Raw genomic sequence first — 20,964 nt, 5'->3', positions numbered from 1 at the left:
AGCGATCGTAGTTACAGGAAGGTGGACCAAAGAAGGGTAGATACTCGTCAGGTAAGATTTTGAAGGAGAAAGTGTAGCGAGTGAGTGAGAATAAGATGATGATGAAGACAAAGTTTAAGAAGAAGAAGAAGAAGAAAATTAAGAGAAAGTGAGAGTTAATCTCCCGAAAGCACTTTCCTCTCATCCGAAGTCGACCAACACCATTCTGTCTGTTTGTTCAGAACAGAGTTTTCTCTGAGCTTGTGCTCAAAAGCTTTAACATCACAATACAACATTTCGTTCATAACAATATATAATAGAAACAATATCATATATATATTGTTAGAACTTTTTTTTTGTTATTAATTTATTAAAAGAACTTTTTTTTTGTTGTTTCACTTCTCTTCTCGTCTTCATGGTGATGGTACACTTCTCGTTAGTGTGATATATTTTTTTCTCGTAGTGTTTTAAGTAACAGTGATTATCTCTTTCTCCTTTCTTTTTTTTGGTTTGTTTTGTTTTCTTCTTTTCCATCTTTTAATCCATTATAATCCATCGATCGTCTTTAATCATCGTCAATATATCTACGCTTAATCTTCATCATCGTCGTTCATATTATTCCTTTAAATTTGTTTATCGTCATTGAGAATTTGTCTCTTTTTCTCTTGCTTTTTAATTTTCCATCATATTCCATGTGTGAGTTAAGTTCCATTCAGTTTTGGAAAGAGAAAAGGTAATTTATCATCAATCATCACAACGAAACAACGAGTTCACATACAATCGAAAACCAGGAAAAACAAATAAGCTAAAAAGAAAAAAAGAAATCAACTTATGAAATAAGACAACATTCGATTGCGAAGAAGAAGAAGAAAATAATAAGTAAATCAACATTCAAAATCATTCGAAATCTTTAAATTAAATAAGACGAACTTTTCTAAAGTGTTAATTGGTTGTTTATCCATCAGCATCTTATATTAAAGGTGAACCGTGATGTTGTTACAACGGGACACGGTTTACTCTCCATTTCATTTATATTCTGTGTCACATAATCCAATTTTATCCAATTTTTTGCTCTCCTTATCAATATCCATCTCACTTTCATTAACTGCTTCCTCATCCTCGGTGGGTCCACAACCCAATGAAGTGTATTCAGTTGACCTGTTATCAAGACAGAATGCAAAACAACATGCAACAATTAAATATGAATTATTAGATGGTAATTTTCCACCTCTAATTGTTAGAAGAGGTGCAACATTTAAAATGACCATTGGTCTAGTTAAATCGTACAAACCTTCATTAGATAAGATCCGGATGGAATTTATGTACGGCCCGAGGCCACAATTGGGAAAGGGAACATTAATCTATCTTCCTATTACCCTGAATACACCGGAAAACAAGGATACCAATAAGTGGCGTGCCAAAATACTTTCAGTCAGTGACAATCAGCTTCTAATTGAGGTTTATATACCACCAACCGCTGCAGTAGCGGCATGGAAATTACGAATCTCAACTAAACAAAATGGATCTCGAAATATAAGGTCTTTCGATGTGAGGGAAGACATTTACATCCTTTTTAATCCATGGTCTAAATTGGATACCGTTTACCTAGAAAGGGAAGATTTAAAACATGAATTTGTATTAATGGATATTGGTAAAATTTATATTGGTTCATATAATCAACCCAAAGGTAGACAATGGATTTATGGACAATTTAATCGAGATGTTTTACCTGCAATTATGTATATGATGGGGAAAACACGTTTAGATTATGCGGCAAGAAGTAATCCAATCAAGGTTGTCCGAGCAGTTGCACAAATGGTAAGTGATGGTCAATAAGATGACAAATTAGATAATTGTTTTAACCTGTAAAATCTTGATGGTCACTCAGAAGAAGAAGAAGAAGATGAAAAAAATGGCTGTTTTTTTGTTGGTTGATTGTCACCATTTTGTATTTAGAGTCTTGAAGAAGAAGAAAACAAAAAAAAAACCAACCCAAACAATGAAAATGATGATGATTTAGCTTGATGAGAGAGATGGTTAAGAAGATTGTTGATAAAACTGATAAATTTTGTTTACTGTTTAACATCAATATTCCGTTTCCTTGTTTTGTGAAAATTTACCTAAAAGAAAACAGTAGAAGAGAATAAAAAGACAAAAAGATTATTCAAAATGAATAGAAAGTAAGTGTTAATCATTAGACAAAAAGATGACAGTCAGAAGATGATGATGTTGATGAGGAAGAAAATTGTATTTACCTTAACAGTTAAATTGATTGTAGAAAATTAGACAACAAAAACCAAATGAATTTCGATTCAGTTATTTTAATTTGTTAAAATTCTTCTCCTTCTAATTACAATCATAAAAAAAGAAAATAAATTAATTTAGTAATTGTAACAATTAGAATGATCAACAAATGATAAAAAAATAGAAAACGAAATTCAAACCGAATTGACTAATCACAAAGAGGGAAAATTAGCGAATTGCTCTGAGAATAGACAACAAGGGCTAATCTCACGAAAGAATTTGAAAGAAAATGTTAATCAACTGATTCTCCATGTTAATTGTTAGTTTTTAGAATTTTTGTTTCATTTTTTTTTTCGGAGATTAACTCGTTTTCTTCTTCTCTCTCAATATTCGCTTGACCATCTTAAGTCCATTTCTTTTCCAAGTGACCTTTTGTTTTCTTTGAAAATTCTAATTCCATTTTCTTTTTTTGGGTTTCTTTTTATTTTTGTTCTTTTCTCTATTTTTTTGTTGTTGTTTCTCTCTCATTCTCTGTTTCTCTCATAGGTAAACAGTCATGACGATAATGGTCTTTTAGTGGGTAATTGGTCTGGAGATTATAAGAGTGGAACACCACCGTGGAGTTGGACTGGAAGTGCACCAATTTTGGAGCAATATTTGGAGACCAATGGTGAACCCGTTAAATTTGGCCAGTGTTGGGTATTTGCCGGTGTTACTACTACAGTTTGTCGTGCACTCGGTATACCTGCTCGCACGGTGACCAATTTTGTTTCAGCTCATGACACAGATGATTCTCTTACGGTGGATAAATTTTTCGATGCCAAAGGTCAACCTATTACTGATGTTAACGCTGATTCTATTTGGAATTTCCATGTTTGGACTGATGTTTGGATGACCCGACCCGATCTTCCTGCTGGTTATGGTGGCTGGCAGGTTATCGATGCTACACCACAGGAAACCTCTGAAGGACTTTACCGAACGGGACCTGCTTCGGTTGAAGCGGTTCGTCGAGGTGAAATTGGACTTCACTATGATGCTCCTTTCGTCTTTGCCGAGGTCAATGCTGATCTGGTCCATTGGAAACTTGATGAAACATCACCACTTGGGTGGAAAAAGATGATGACCAATAAACACCAGTAAGTGAATATCTTTCTATCATCTTCCCATTCCCCAAACAATTAGATGAAAATTAGACCCAAAACTCAATACATCAGTGAATCTATCAGATTTCATCTTCTTTTTCTGATCTAAACATCTAATTAGCACCAATTAAGTTACATTAATTAGAATAAGTTTGGTGTAAAAATTGATCCATCTCAAATTCCATCAACAAATTTACTTATTAATCAAATTGATTGTTATTTTATCTTATTCTATTCTGGTTAACATGTGAAGAGAATTGATTAAAATCAATTCCTTTAATTTACTATTAGAATTATTTTCTTTTGGTTATTTAATTGATTGTTGAAAGAAACAACCCAACAATCAACGTATATTAGTTAACATGAACACGACAACAATTTAATACTACATGTTAATTGTTGTTAACAATTTGCATGATAAACAGTTTCCAACTAACATGATTAGAACCTTAATTTGTAACAACATCAAACAATTTATAAAACTATTTTCTTTTACCTTTAATAACCAATGAAAAAAAACAGTTAACAATTTATCAACAATTTAATAATCATAATATAAATTAGTTATATTAAAACTCATCAGATAATTATAATAATTGGAATCAATTTCAACCAGCGAAACCTTTACAATTAACAACTGATCAATCTCAACAATTATTATCGTAATTGTTGATTATCATTATTATTATCACTTTTGTATTCAAGTTCCTGAAAAAAAAAGTTTCACTTTTGATTAACTTTTTTAACGTTGAAAGGAAAATAATCAAAATGATAATTTAATTTATATCCAAATCAAATTAATCGTCAAAATTGATAATTGTCTGATTATTGAATAATAAGGCGCAGTAACAATTTAATCGTTGATCATTTACTTACAATCACAATCATCAATTCTTGATGAATTTCAATTAGATTATTGTTAATTCATGATTACCAACAATCAAGTTCGTTGATTAATAAAAAACCATTATTATTTTTCATCCCCCGGAACTTTAATCCAGTTTAACTAATTAATTAATCTTGAATCATATCAAGGGTTTCACAACATTAATCCAAATTTGAAACTTTAATTGTGATGATAGTTTAGTGTATTTTGTTTTTATTGATCATTGTAATTTAATTATCATTTAATTACTCTGAAACTTTGTGTGTGTTTAGATTTTCACTGAATTAAGGGTGTTGATGAATCAACAATATTAATCAACAACCGGAATTATAAACTTGCTCATATCTACAAACGGAATTAAAAACCTACGAGAAATTAGTTAATTGTTGTTTAACCTTCAAAGTTTTGTATGGGAAAATATAACCTTCCAAATCTCAACCTTATTAAGTAAACGTCATCTCTAATTGATACTTGGAGAAAACCCTTAATTCTTAATCATAATCAACTTTTAATCAGTTATCATGATCAATTTAAATTTAGTTAATTATGTAGGTGTTTTTACATTGCTATTAACAATTAACTTTACAAATCCACTAGTAATCAGTTGATTTGATACACATGATCTTTTCGCAATTCACTGGCATTGATCTTGTTTTCTTGCTCCTTCGTAATTAGTTAATTGTGTAGGATTAATCACTGATTATTGTTACCCATTATCTTGCAATCAATAGGTGAATATGTATATTTAATTGTTGCTGATTTCCCAAGTAATTTATTCGATGGAAAAATAATTCTGATATCACAATGTAATCAACTCGAAAATAATAATAAGTTAATTGTTAGACAATTATAATTAAGTTAATGGTTGTCATGATTATCATAGTTACGTTTACAATAAGTATGACGATATTGTGGTAATAGTAATCAATCAACTAATTGTTACTCTCATTTAGACCAGATTATCACTCATTAAAAAAAAACCAACAATTTAAGATCCAATGATTAATCAAATTTTTCCTCATTAATTGTTTAATCAAAATGCTGTAATGAATGAGTGAAAAAAAACGTAATGTAAACACAATTTAACTTTCACTGATTAGTGATTAGTGTTGATTATGATGATCACCATGTTTGTATTTTTGATTAACATGTTTGATTGTTATTCTCATTGTTAACTGATTATAATTGTGCCAACAATTACGGGTTTCCCTTGAGAAACTAATTCCTCTGACATTGACATTCACAATTAACTTTCATTAATCAACATGATGTACAATCAAAACAATAGCAACTATTAAAAAAATCAAATCAATAAAACCTGATTAACTGGACCAACAATTGAACAACTAATCAAGTATCGTTGATTATTGACTAATGGTCAGAACAATCAACGAAAAGAGAGAGAGAAAAACTCATGATTAACTTAATTTCGAGAGGTCAAAGTTGCAATTTTCAGGATTAATCAACAATTCTTGTAACAATTAGATCAAATCAACTAAATTGATACACTGAACATAAAAACGATTATTGTTGTTTAATCATTTTTCATGTTAATCAATTCAGTAATCAGTGTGTTTGATTGTTTATCATTATTGTTGATTGTTGATCATCATGATTGATATTGACCTATCGTATCAATACAATTTAAACATTATAACAATTGAAACCTAATTACTATTGGGAATCATCAATAGTTAATGATAATCAACATTTGAAAGATCAAGCAAATTGTAAACTTTAATCAAATAAATCAAAGTAACATGCAAACCAATATAATCAAAAGCTGACAATTAGTTTGATTAATCACCATTATATTAATCCAATCAACTAATATCCTCTAATATAGTCAAATGACTGTTTGATCATCACAGAATCCAATCATTCACAATTAACAATTAACTCCAATCCTTTATTTATATTTCCCTCATAGATAATTAATGATAATAATCAAGTCTTATTGATTATCTAGTCTAACAATTTAATAATTGGGTGTGTTATATGATTAACATATGATTAACTCTTTGCTAACCAATCTTGAAACTTTGTAACCTTGATTGTTTTCTGATTATGATCATGATTAACTTAATTGTTGTCTATTTCAACCATCATAAGTTAAATAGTGATCATATTATTGTTACTTTATTTTTTTTATTATTGTTTATCATCATCACTCTGATTGATCAGAAAAAAATTCCCAGTTAATCATATTAATATTTTTTTTACGATAACAATTGATTATCAAATTGTAATATAAATGATTAAATCCTAAACACTATTAACTAATAATTGCCCTTGAATTGTGAACACTAACTATTAATAAATGATGTAACTATTATGATCAGCAATTAACATCATCATCCTCCCAATAGGATAAATATATTCATTGATGTTGTATTATTACAATTATGATTAAGCCATTTCTTACTTAGCATTACAATTTAAATTGCTGTCTAACTTTATACAGTCAAACCATTTAGGTTGAATCCAAATTCTATTTCGCATGGATCTTTTCTATTTAGGTTGAATCCGCCATCGGCTAATCCATTGTTTTAATCCATTGGTTCTAAAAAGGTTGAAACTTTTCTAGTTCCTTTGGATCTTTTTCTATTTAGTTTGGACCTTTTGGCTTGAAAACTCACTTGTAAGCTATCTATCGTTCAGATTTCTTCAAATATGCAACATTTATCAGTTAATCATACTCATAATGATCAATTCAATCACTTTAACTCATCATTTGTGGTGCTCGATTTATTATTTACAACTTCTTTAACTGATTCGGACCATTGTTCAAGCCAAAAGGTCCAAACTAAATAGAAAAAGATCCAAAGGAACTAGAAAAGTTTCAACCTTTTTAGAACCAATGGATTAAAACAATGGATTAGCCGATGGCGGATTCAACCTAAATAGAAAAGATCCATGCGAAATAGAATTTGGATTCAACCTAAATGGTTTGACTGTATCTCATTATTAGGATGATTAACATATCACAATAGGAAATACACACTTACAATTAACAATTAAATTCATTTTTTCTTGCCTAGTATATCAACTAATCACATTATTTAATGTTTATTGTTTTCTTATTCATCACTTATCCGTATTAAATATGAAGTAAATCAAACAATTTACAATTAAATTTGATTATCTCGGAAATTCCCATATTAAAACTTTAGTTTAAATCCATTGTCATTTAAAGTAATCAAATTATTATTAAATGTAATTAACTCTAAGAATTTAATCTTCATCATTAAAGGACAACAATTATGAATGAAAATTTTAATTGTTCCCTGTTTATAAATACACATTGATTAGTTAATCAGCTTGAAAAATTTGCATAATTGTTTATATTTAACATAGAGATTATATTTTTACCTGACAATTAAAATATCAGATCAACTTGATTGTTTTATTCACAATTATTTTAGATGAGATAATGTTAGTTAATTGTTTAGGACAATTAAACACATTACAATATTATTCAAAAATATCAACAATTATGTAATTATTCATGATTTATAATCGTTTGTTAATAAACCACCACAATTTACTTTGAGCTTAATTTCATTTTTTGGATGGACTGTAATTCTGGGTTTTCCTTGACGTACAGAGTGTCCTCGGCTATTGGCTCGCCTTTTGGATCATCCTTAAGATGATGATGATTAGAGAGAGAGAGAGAGAGAGCTAAACAACTCTCTCATTATTTCCTTCTCTCTCTCACTCACTGAATTTCAAGGTTCCGTTCATGAGATGAGGCTTACGACTAATGAGGATAATAACATGATAGTTCCTAAGATTTTCAATACTACATTTACATTGAATTTCTTTGACAATTTATTCAGATATTTGCTCTGATTGTTGCTCTTGGTATTCTTGACATGATAAGCTAATTGTATTATCTAATCATCATCATGATTATCGGATTTAATCAGCATCCTTCAGGTTTAATTAGTTTTGATTTCTGCAGTTTTTTTCTTACACTTGATCGCCTTTAGATTATTGATTGGATTTTTTTCTCATCTGTAATGACAATTAGTTTAAATGTCAATTAGGTTTGATTAACTCTTTTTGGACTTGATTTTCATTCAACTTTTTACTATTAATTTAGTTTAAATTGTTGTTGTCTTAGCTACTAAAACTATTAGGGCTTTAAAAGTTGATTGTTGAAACTTTTGTTTTCATTTGAATCAATAATTTAGCTAATTAATGAGGTTAATTTTGAACGCTAATTGTTTTCAATGTTATTTACCTTAATATCTTCATCAATATCATTATATTAATAATTGGATTGTGATTTAATTATCGACCAATCAAATTCATAATTCATCTTTGATTTGATTGTAAAAGACCTTCAAGTTTTGATTATTAAGTTAATCAACTTTTTAATTCAGTTTCTCGTTTTGATTGTTGTTGTTATTTTGACGCTCAATCAATGATTTGGAGGTAAATTGTGACCGATTAGCAAATCTTGGGTTTTGATTAACATGATTAGTTAGAAATTGATTAGTGCTAATTATTTATTATTGAGACTCATTAATTAATCATCCTTCAAGGTAATTAATCAGATTGTTAGATTTGACTTGGTTTTCTTTGTGTTGTATTTACTATTTGTCTCCATCTTTTTTTACTTTCTGTTAATTGTTTACAATTAACTAACAGTTTGATTTCTTAATGATTACTGAACAAAATAAACATACAAATCAGGTAATGTAAATATTAATTGTAATTGTTGATCACAATTAAGAGTGATTGGTATTATTTCCGCTTTTGTTTAAATCACTTGAAAAATTGATTGTCTTTGAATATCTTGACACCAATATCTAATTACCTAAGAATTAAGTTAGATAATGAAGATGAATTTACAACAATTAATCAAGTTACACAATATTTTCAATGTTAATTAGTAAATAAATTGTTAATTGTACTTACACTTTCAACAATCAACTAAAATTTTCATTTTTTTCTGGATAAAATTGAGATTGCTAATTGTTATCATAAATGAATCAGTTGATTGCATGGTTACAATTAAGATGAATGATTTTCCTGAATCATCAGAATCGTGATTAATTTAATTGTAGTTACTTAATTTCTTACTATTTACATAAAACATGATATCATCTAATTTTGATTACAATTTTTTAGATAATTAAAGTTACAATTAATAACAAAAAATGTTATCTAATACAATTGGTTCACTATATTAAAACCTGATTGTTTGTTAATTGTTTTCCATTAATTGAGTGTTTCCCTGATTGTTTACTATTAATTGTTATCAAAAACTAATTATCCCTCATGAGAGGTAATAATTTTTCATAATCATCGATGTTAATTAGTTATAATTATTATCTCAATTGCAAATCTCATCTCAATAATTGACCAGTGACCTTGTCCACCTTAGTAATTGTATCTACTTGTAATCAAAATGATATCATTAATTGTTGTAACAACTTAACAATCAACAAGCCTTAATCATCATTGAAGATAATATATAATTGTAAACTAATTGTAATCATTAATACATATTGATTATTAGCTTAAATTGTCCAGTTAATTGTCACACATATCAAAGTTTAGTTTTCATTGTTGATCAAAAGTTAATTACTATATTAAGTGAACACAATCAACATGATTCAATAATTAAGATGAAATTTTATATTCATTGTATGATTAATCATTGAACATTTATAATTGAACATTTATTGTAATTTAAATTTAAGGATTGAATGTTTAATTAAATTATGATATTTACTTAATTGCTAACCTGACATTGAGGATATATTTTGTTTAGTATGAACCTTGAACTGATAACAATTTGTTGATTACCAACCCGTGATTGTGAAGTTGTTTTTCACTCGCAATCAGTTAATTGTGATTATTTTGTCTAATGCTACCATTCAGTTAATATACTAACAATCAACAGATGATTAAAATTGATTTTTACAACTTTTACTTATTATTTTGATTACAAGGATTTTTCTTAATCAATTATTATTAAAACATTAATCATAATCATCAACACCATGATTAAGTTTTAATCAATAGTTACCTTCAATATTTGATAGTTTTTTTGTCTTAATTGTTGGTCTTAATTTGATTGCTATGAAACCATCAAAAAGAAAAGGTTAGTTATTAAAAAGTGATTAATCAAATGGTTTCACAATTAACTTTGTGTACAACTTTCAAACCAAGAATTAACTTCAACACCTCGTTGATTATCAACAATCAGTTGATTAACATACGAGAAAAAAATATTAATATGGTTTAGTTTTTAATCATTGGAAACTAATCTTTCTGATTTATTGATTTGATTACAACAATTTATCGAGTTGGATTTTGTCTTATGATGAATGGACTTGATTGTTGATGATTTGCTGGCGATTAATTTACTTATTTAACATCGAGTATGAATCAAGCTAATTGTTATCATCACTCAACTTTAATTGCTCATCAATTTCAGAATAATTTAGTTAAACCTATTTAAGATGACCTTGACCTCGATCATTTGATTTACAATCAAAAACAATTGCCTTTGGGTTGGGGAAAAAAATTACTGGTCAGTTAATTGTTTCACTTTTCAGTAATTTATGTTGACAATTAGTGATTATTGTTATTATCAAGTGGTTAATCATAATCTATTAATAAATAAGTTACAATGATCAACATGAAATTAACTAATCAACAGTTAACTTTGATAGCATTTAAATTAACTGATAATCCGATTGATGATCAGTCACTAACCCATTAAAATTATTGATTGTAAATCAATTGTTACTAATTTTATCGGAAAATAAAAAAATTGAAACAATCAACTTGTATTATTAACTTAATACTACCAATTGCCAATTGAACAATTAAAAACTATTATTAAATTGTAGCCTCTTAAAAGGCAAGAAATCATTATTAACTCAACACCATTTAATTAAATTGTCAACTGATTAAAATATCATCATAAATTTGTTTCTAATACTATTTAGTATATTAAGAAGATGATGATAATTAAGATGACAGGTAATCACCTGATGAATTGATAACAATTAGTTTATTAGGGCCTGACATGAATCCAATTGTGATTTAATTTCTGTTGTTTAATATTATTTTCTTGGTTAAATGTATTTCTTGATTTTCAACAATCAGGAAGTAATATATTCACAATTTGGAAGCTTAATTGTAAATTTAAATTGTTTGAATCAATTCTTATTCCGGTCAACAGTGATAATAACATCTTCTCATTTAAATCTAAACTTGGATAATGATTATGGTGATGATTTAATAGATTGTTGATTTGATTTTCATTCATTTTTCTCACTTATATCATAAACTATATGTAAATGATTAACTTAATTGTGAAAAATTAAATTTCTCTTCAATTGAAACTATCTATTCATTCATGATATTAGAATCACTTTGATCCTATCATTACAATTGTATTACTTTATTGTTACTGTTAAAATTGATTAAATTGTTTAAATATTAATAATAATATTTTCCAACAATTAACAATTTATTTTTCATCATATTAATTGTATTTTCTTCATCATCAACAATTAAGATTACAATTTTGTGCGATAAATGGTCAATTAGATTTTTCCTAATCTCTTAAAACTGATCAGAACCATAGTCATGATTAACTTAATTGTTACTCTATCAAAGTTACATTTGAACTTTTTTTTATTCCTTCATTTAGTGATCAGTTAATAGTGATTACGATTAAACCATAATTTAATTTCTTTCCTTCACAATTAACTCTCAATCAATAATCTTTAATAATTCTTTCATTCTCAATTCAATCATGATTAGTTTATTTTCTTATTTGTTGTAATAAATTTTTCGATGAATTTGTTTTCCTCATCAAAACCTTTTTTTATCCTTTTCCATCAAATCCAAGAACTGGTCAGTTTGAGTAAACTTAATTATCCTCGATAATCGCCAATGATTAATTGATCTTCTAATGTTTTTGTTTTCTTTATCTATTCAGTGTTGGTCGTAAGATAATAACCAAAAAAGTGGGCTACATATCGGAAGCTCCGGACACTCGAGATGCCGATGATATAACTGAACGTTATAAAAACAAGGAGGGAACAGCCGAGGAACGAATGTCCGTCCTAAATGCCGCTCGAGCGGGTGGACTGGCCTATCTTTTTGAAATCCCCGAACCGGACAGAGAAGATATTAAATTTGAATTGGTTAAAATTGAGCGAGTTCCTATTGGTCAACCTTTCCATATTATCGTCCGAATGTACAATAAGAGTCCATTGAAACGTACGATAACCCTTTCAGTTTCGGTAAACAGTGTCTTCTATACTGGAATATTAGCCCATAAGGTCAAAACGGAAAGACGAGAGATTGACATTGGACCGGGTAAAGGTAAATATCAACAAAATCAATAATCAAATTAATCATTTATTTACTTTAATTGTTATCAGATGATTATGATGATGATGATGATTATTTGTATTTACCTTTGTCCTTTCATCTTGCTTGTTGAATTTTTCAATGGTCAGGTCAAGGTGAAAGTTTAATCTATTGAAGATAAAGATGATGATGGTGATGATGGTTATGATCATGAGTTTAAGGATAAACTATTGATGATGAAGATGAAAATTCCGGAAGATGAGAGTGAAAGATAATGAGGTCAACTTGTTGATTCGAAAAAGATTAAGTGGCCTTAAGGGTGATAACATTTAACCTAAATTGTAATTTCTGGTTGATGGATGATGATTATGATGATGATAAGATGATTTTCACTCTGTAATAATGATGAGATTTCAACCTTTTCTTAGTATTTTGATTTAAATACATAATTTGATTATAATAACGTTCATCTTTATCATAATGTTCAATTGGAAGCAAAAATTTCCGGTAAAAATATTACAATTACAAATACAATTATTGAATTGTTGACCATTCAATGAGCCCTAATATTGAATTCAAGGATTAATTGTCAGGGTAAAGAAAAGTTATCAATTTACCAATATAAGGGAAGACAATCAAATCTAAATCCACTTGAAACCTTTTCTTTTGACACCTTAATTGTTGTTAAAACACCCAATACAATTTGTGTGTATTTATAATAATGCAAACAATTAACATTAACCTGTTGTTAATTGTTATAATCCTTTGCAATTTTCAAGGTTAAATTTCAATCTGATTTAATCTGATTTTCAAATTTTCTTTCTTTATTTAAAATGATTAGTGATTAACATTAAATCAGATCATGAAATTTAATCATCTTTTTGTCATATCACTTGTTTTCCTGATTAACTTTTAATTATAATCATGATAACCATGCTATCGGCTATTATTGTATCAAGGGAATTGGGAACATGTTGAGAGAAATATTGAAATATTATAAATCGAAAAAGTTTCAGTTCGAAAAAATCGAAAAGTTCTAACAGGAATAAATGAAAGAAAAATGTAAATATTATGATATTTAATCAGTGAACCAGATTAACATGATTATCAGTTTGTTTGTAGAAAACAAAAACGACAATTAAATTAGATACCCAATTGTTATCAGCTACTATTAACACAATATAAACAATTAACAGTAGACAAACACAGTTAGTTAAATTGTTGGTTAATTTTGTTGTTTTGTCTTCTCCTCTCACAAATAGCACAAATAGTTAACAATACAATCAACAGTCATAAATGATTAACATGATGATTATTGTTATTATTACATTAATGTTAAGTGTTAATACTCATTGTAAATAATAATACGTGTTTACCTTGTACGTGTTGAGTTAATTCAGTTATAAATCATCACCATTTGTATTATTAAACAAAATCACCCTGGTTGATGACCATGTTTAATTGTCATAATCAACGGGAAGTTAATTACTCCCCATGGTGAACAAATCAATAGGTATTATATCATTAGTTTGATTGTGTTAATTGTGAATATGTGTTGGTAAAAAAAAATCAGTTTCTGGTTCATTAGTACATCAGAAACGATGAGGTAAAATAATAACGGTAAATTGTTGATGTGATGTCGATGATGATGATAATTCAGGATGATGGTCCACTGGTCAGTCTAAAGATAATGGCTATTGTGTTATCTTATTACTGCCCAGTTTTTGCATCAATCTTTCATCATCATCATCATCATCTTTTGTTACTTTTGCATCAATAGTTGTGAATAGATTTGTATCTCTCATCATCATCATCTTATTGATTCTCTTTTTTTCAAAAATTGATAATATTATCATTTGTTAACTGTTGAAACATTTTATCTTCATCATCATCGTAACAATTAACTTCCTCTTCCTTTTTTTTCTTATTCTCTCACTTCCTATTATCTTCTTATTATTAATATTGATTTTTTTTTCTTCTTCTTCTTTCTTGTTATCATTTTTCATTCGTTAATTGTATTGACGTTTAATTAGTCTTTGAACATCGGGTTAACATTTTGGTCGCTGATTACTTACCTTACCTGGTTGATTATTCGATGCTTAAAATATACGCCGTTGCCTCGGTCAAGGAAACATCGCAAACTTGGTCGGAAGAAGATGATTTTGCCGTTGAAAAGCCTCCACTTGCATTGACCGTCGTCTCCTCAGGTCATGGATTGACCGTTGGTGTCCCCTTTAACCTTGCCATTGAGATAACTAATCCACTTAACGTGGTGCTTACAAGTTGTAAATTAACCGTTGAAGGAACCAGTCTAGTTAATCGGGTTCAAACAGTGGCCATACCAGATATCAATAAGAAGACCAAAATTTCACATGTCGTCCAATTGACCCCTCGGCGTCCAGGGGAATCTAACATCGTCGTTACCTTCCAGTCCAAACAACTTGGTGATGTTTATGGATCTAAGACCATTTTAATTGGTTAAATTGAATCAATTTAATGATTTACTATTACTACTACTACTTTTGGACGATTATATAATTGATATCATTATTATTATCATCATCATCATCATCATTATTGATTACTACAAACAACAATCATCATCAATAACAACAATCAACGATCATCAAAGTTATCAGATATCAACGTGTTTTTTTTGTTGTTGATGTCTTTTTGCAAACAATCACGATTTTTTTTCTAATCTCAACACAACTACAATCAACAATCAATTTATAAAACAACAAAAAAAACTCCAAATTGAAAAATTGAAATCTACAATTAAGATTAAAAAAACATTAAACTTGATTTTAAATAAAAAACTACAAAATTTACAAAACATTAAACTATTGTCAATGTGATGAGCAAATTTAATTTCATTAACTTTTTAAATTATTGTTACAATTGTGCCTTTTTAATCACAATTAAATTTAATTTGACTGATTATCATCATGAGAACCAGTCAATTGTTGGGAAAACGATTAACTTGATTAGTTTGTTTAATGAGTTGCAATGAGAACCAAGAAACTAATTGTTTAAATCTTATTGATTACTGATACAATTTAGTTCTTCAACTAGTCAATTGATTAAGCATAATTGTAACAATCAAAAGTCAAGGGAAAATACTTAATCAACTTTACTTTGATTAGAAAATTTTATCAATATTTACATCCAATCATTTTCGTACTTTTTTTTCACTTAATTGCTTCTAAAATTCAGTTAACCACGAATACGAATCAGATAAACACTCTCATATATTAATTGTAAAAAGCTTCATTTAGTTTCAATAATTAAAACCCAATGATTTTCTTAACAATCTCAATTCAATCATGATTAGTTTATTTTCTTATTTGTTGTAATAAATTTTTCGATGAATTTGTTTTCCTCATCAAAACCTTTTTTTATCCTTTTCCATCAAATCCAAGAACTGGTCAGTTTGAGTAAACTTAATTATCCCTCGATAATCGCCAATGATTAATTGATCTTCTAATGTTTTTGTTTTCTTTATCTACTCAGTGTTGGTCGTAAGATAATAACCAAAAAAGTGGGCTACATATCGGAAGCTCCGGACACTCGAGATGCCGATGATATAACTGAACGTTATAAAAACAAGGAGGGAACAGCCGAGGAACGAATGTCCGTCCTAAATGCCGCTCGAGCGGGTGGACTGGCCTATCTTTTTGAAATCCCCGAACCGGACAGAGAAGATATTAAATTTGAATCGGTTAATTTCAATAATGAAAACTTAATGATTTTCATAACAATCAAACTAATTGTTTACTAATCGACAAGGTTTTCAAGTTGGAAACCTATTGATTGTAATCTCAATCAAAGAAAGAAGAAATTAAATAACATGAATAATTTATATAAATGGATAATCAAAATCTCTCTTTAATTGTCAATCAAATTCTCCAAGCAATTAAATAAAACTTTGCAATTACAATTTAAAATTCGAGTACAAGTTACTCCATCTAACGGAGAAAAGATGTAATGTTGTCCGTTAAAATTTCGGTTTCCAAACTTGTTTATTTTTCTGTGACTTTTGTTTAATTAAAATTAATTGTTTTCTTTTAATTTTTAAATTATTTTCAATTAATTTTATGATTTACCCAATGACCAAAGTGTTTGTTGGATTCTTGGTGAAATTTCGAGTGTCTAAATCATTGTAATCATCGAAATCTTTAATTTGTGTTTTCTATTTTTCTCTCTTTTCTTTTTTCTTCTTATCCAACTGACTTTTTCTCTTTCTTTTTTGTTTGATTTTCTTTTTCTTTTTCGACAATTTTTTCCGTCTCTTTGTGTTACTTTCTTATTTGACTTGAGATTGTTTTTGTTTAGAAGAAACTTTTTTATTCAATTATATTTCAATGGGTTCATCTACTTGCCTTGAATTAGCTCTTGAAGGTGAGAGACTTTGTAAAAGCTGTGATTTTGAAGGAGGAATCAATTTTTTTGAGGCCGCCATTAACATTGGAACCAATGATAAGAAAACTTTATCAGCCATTTACAGTCAAATTGGAAATGCTCATTTCTATTTATCCAATTACGAGACGGCTTTACATTATCACAGTTTGGACCTTCAATTGGCCAAATCAATGAAAGATATTATCGGTGAAGCCAAGGCAAGCGGTAATTTGGGTAATACGTTGAAAATGTTGGGCTCTTTTGAAGAGGCGGCCATTTATTGTGATCAACATTTAAAAATTTCCCGATCATTAGGTGATAAAGTGGGCGAAGGTCGAGCCTTATACAATTTGGGTAATGTTTATCATACCAAAGGTAAACATCTCGCTTCCTCAAGTCTACAGGATCCCGGTGATTTTCCTGATGATGTGAAAAACTGTTTCCGTAAAGCGGTTGATTATTATGAGAGAAATTTACACCTAATGATTGAATTAGAAGACAAATCAGCTCAAGGTCGTGCTCTAGGTAATCTTGGTAATACTCATTATCTATTGGGTAATTTTGATCAAGCTATTTACTATCATACCGAAGTGAGTTTCATTTCATCATCTTCCAACTTCAATTCAAAAGAAAGAGAACAAAAAAATTGTTCCATTCATGCTCTCTCATCAACTTAAATTTCTATTCTTTTTTTATTATTCTGTTCATAGAGATTGAGAATTGCTCAGGAGTTTGGAGATAAAGCTGCTGAAAGAAGAGCTCATTGTAATCTTGGTAACGCGCATATCTTTCTATGGGATTTCGAGAAAGCAATTTACAATTTCAAGTAAGAATCTACTTCTTCTTAATTTACTCTAATTATGTCAACACTTTTATTTTTTTCCAATCAATGGTCTATATTTTTGCTCTAGATTAATTTTTTTTCCTCTCGTTTCTCGTTTCTTGTTTTTTCCTTTGTTCTTAGACAAACTCTGGTTATTGCTCGTGAGTTACGAGACAAAGTTCTGGAAGCTCAGGCTTATTATAGTCTTGGTAATACTTTTACCTTGTTGAGAGATTTCAAAACCGCTATCGATTATCACATTAAACATCTCGAATTGGCACAGGAATTAAGTGACCGTGTTGGTGAAGGTCGAGCTTATTGGAGTCTTGGTAATGCTTTTACTGCCATTGGTAATCATAAAGAAGCTCTTAGATTTGCTTATAAATATTTAGAAATATCTAAAAAAAATGGTGATAAATTTGGTGAAGAAACTGCAACCAAGAGTATTTCAGAACTGAAATTGTTACTCAGTGAAAATAAATCTTCTTCCTCTTCAAGTGTCCCCAAAGTGAAACCCGACAATAAACCACCAAAGAAATTGGAAAACAAACGATTCAGCATGGAGAATATGAATCTTTTGAAATTAACTCCAACCAAGAACAACAATAGTTCCAATAATAGTAATGATGATGTTTTCATTCCAAGTGTAAGCACCGCTAATTCAGTTGCTAGTGGTAGTCGAAGTACCATTCATCCAATGAACAATGTCCACAACGAGGAAGAAGATTATTTCCTCGATCTATTAGTGAGATATCAAGGTAAACGAATGAATGATCAAAGGTGTTCTTTAGATCCATTGGAAAATAAAGAAAATTATAAACCGAAAGCAACCCAAGCGAAGAAAAAAGTTGTCCCGTTGACCAATAACAATAATACTAATGTCCAAAGCTCATCTCGACAACCCTCAAGGCAAATGGCTTCCAATGATCGATCAACAAGTTTAAGTGGTGAAAATAGTAGACCAACTAATCAAGCCAATTCACAACAACAACAACAACAAAATACTCATCGTAACTCTAAATCCTCTCACCCTGGTTCTGTTGGTAATTCACAAAGTAGTTCATCGGCTTATTCAACATCCGAATCAACTAATATTGTCCAAGGTTCTAATGGTAATCATGATGATCTATTTGACTTAATTGAGAACATTCAATCTCGACGATTTGAGGAACAACGAGCTCCATTTTTAAAGCGAAGCTTAACAACAAATGGATCCGATTATCTTTCAGGTAAATTAACTTTGATTAAAGATTCAATTATTATTAACCTGATTTTTTGATTAATCTTTTTTTCTTTTAATTACTTTAAGGAACGTCTAATGGATCGTCAAATATTAGGCAGCAAAACAATGAACCAAATCATGGTACTCGATCAAATTCAGCTCGTCATTTCCAACGACAAGTAAGCCAAGGATCAGCTGGTACCAGTATACCAAATGATGATGACTTTTTTGAACAATTAATGAGATGCCAATCAAATAGATTAGAGGATCAAAGAAGCGTTTTACCTACTTCCATTGGATCATCTAGTCGCCAATCCTCAGGTGTTAGTACCAATACCCGTTACTCTTTAAGGTCGGGTGATAGGTCACACAATGGATCCATCCAAAGCCGAAACTCTCATCAGCCATCAATTGGATCTTTTCGTCCAACTCAATCATCAAATATGATTACCAACAATAATAATAATAATTCGAGATCAACATTACCAGATGAAGACTTTTTCAGTTTAATTATGCGCTTCCAATCAGCACGAATTGAAGATCAGAGATCAGTTTTTCCAACCAACAACGGGAATAATACTAATCACGATAACAATAATGGCCGATCAGTTTCCCGATCTTATTCATCGTCTTCCCTGAGCAGCAGGAAAAGTTCAGTCTCGGAAAATGGTGATAGACAAAAATGCACAAAAGTCTAATTTTATCAGAGATTAAATTGTGTTTATTCTTGTCATTTCCTTTAATCAATTAATCCAATTACTTTTATTTTAATTGTCTTTGTCCATCACCTCATCAATCAATTTATCGCATCTTCATCTTCATCTTCATCTCATCAAACAAAAAAAAACTCCAATATCAACTTATAAATCTTTACCTTGAACGTCTCGCCAAATGATAAATTTAAAGATACCAATTAATTATTTGATAATTGCGAAATAATTAATTATCTTAACGTTTCTTGTATTTCTCCTTGTTGAGGATTGAATTTACTTCTCCTTTTCCTGTCTTCGATTGAAGTGACTTAACCATCTATCTATCTAATATTATTATTACTATTGTGAAACATTCTATTTAATTATTATGATTAGACTCAAAGTCGAAGTGAAAATTAATTGTTCACATTGTTAATCAATTTTTTCTCACCCTCTCTCTTCCTCCCAATCAACACCAACGAATGTAAATCAATCTCAATCTAATTTAAAACTCCAATTGTGAAAAGAGAGAAAGGAAAACAAAATTTATTGTAATTAACCCGAAAATCATATGGTATAAATGTATATGATTAACTCAATTATAATCAAAGGGATTACCTTCCTAATCTATCAAACAAATCTGACAATTAATTTCTTTCAAAATCAACAATTAAACAAAAAAGAATCAGTAAAGTGGCTCAACCTGACGAGCGAAAAATTAAAATCCAAATGTTTTTGTTTACAATTTGATTGTTTACTTTTCGTTTAATTAATTGATTTGATAACTCGTTTCACTTTTATCACAACAATGATTAACCTTTTAAATCGTGTGATTATCGTTTATGTTAATTGTTACTTTAAGTTGCGAATTACTAACAAACTTCCCAATCAATTTAACGGATCATTTGGTTGACGGCTTTGTTTTGACAATTGGAACAAAATTGTTTTCCAATTTAAACAAATTCTATAGGTAAATACTTACGATTTATTGTCTATTAATTGAATCTTCCAATTGATTGATTGTTCTATGTGTTGATTGTTATTGTATCGATGTTCAGTTTGACACATTTTCTCCTCTCAATGAACAGGAAATGAACAATTGCTCAGGAGTTTCTCAGGATGTGATGGGGATGCTGAAAGTTCATTGGAATCTCTGGTTAACGCGCATCTCTATCATTGGCAATTCGAGAAAGACATTTATTATTCCCATGTAAGAAAAATGCTTC

At 29.2% G+C, this 20,964-nt stretch overlaps 2 protein-coding genes and 1 long non-coding RNA gene across 5 annotated transcripts; 2 read left to right on the top strand and 1 right to left on the bottom strand.

The window, feature by feature from the left end:
• The first annotated feature begins 235 nt into the window (after positions 1-235).
• LOC128389145 (hemocyte protein-glutamine gamma-glutamyltransferase-like) lies at positions 236-15,443 on the top strand. The gene is made up of 4 exons (XM_053348678.1): positions 236-1,797; positions 2,770-3,359; positions 12,224-12,612; positions 14,634-15,443. The coding sequence occupies exons 1-4, from the start codon at positions 970-972 to the stop codon at positions 15,080-15,082; spliced, it is 2,256 nt and encodes a 751-aa protein (XP_053204653.1). The 5' UTR covers positions 236-969; the 3' UTR covers positions 15,083-15,443.
• LOC128389153 (uncharacterized) lies at positions 1,446-2,692 on the bottom strand. Of its 2 annotated transcripts, none has more exons than XR_008325421.1 (4): positions 2,235-2,692; positions 1,972-2,099; positions 1,709-1,895; positions 1,446-1,584 (listed from the first exon to the last, which is right to left on the bottom strand). It is a non-coding gene; the product is annotated as an uncharacterized LOC128389153 (long non-coding RNA). The 2 variants fall into 2 exon arrangements; XR_008325422.1 differs by having other exon boundaries at positions 1,709-1,851.
• A 148-nt stretch (positions 15,444-15,591) lies between the features above and the next one.
• Positions 15,592-20,948, top strand: LOC128389144 (G-protein-signaling modulator 2-like). 2 transcript variants are annotated; one of them, XM_053348675.1, is made up of 6 exons: positions 15,592-16,027; positions 16,114-17,591; positions 17,712-17,827; positions 17,966-19,053; positions 19,134-20,708; positions 20,827-20,948. In XM_053348675.1, the coding sequence occupies exons 2-5, from the start codon at positions 16,965-16,967 to the stop codon at positions 19,742-19,744; spliced, it is 2,442 nt and encodes an 813-aa protein (XP_053204650.1). In that variant the 5' UTR covers positions 15,592-16,027; positions 16,114-16,964; the 3' UTR covers positions 19,745-20,708; positions 20,827-20,948. The 2 variants fall into 2 exon arrangements, with proteins under 2 accessions (XP_053204650.1, XP_053204652.1); XM_053348677.1 differs by having other exon boundaries at positions 20,797-20,948.
• The last annotated feature ends 16 nt before the right edge of the window (positions 20,949-20,964 follow it).

The sequence above is a fragment of the Panonychus citri genome, unplaced genomic scaffold (genome assembly GCF_014898815.1).
Source record: "Panonychus citri isolate SS breed McGregor unplaced genomic scaffold, ASM1489881v1 Contig00104, whole genome shotgun sequence".
NCBI lineage: Eukaryota > Metazoa > Arthropoda > Arachnida > Trombidiformes > Tetranychidae > Panonychus > Panonychus citri.
Note: the sequence above shows the minus strand (reverse complement) of the source record. Positions and strands in the feature narration are given on the sequence as shown.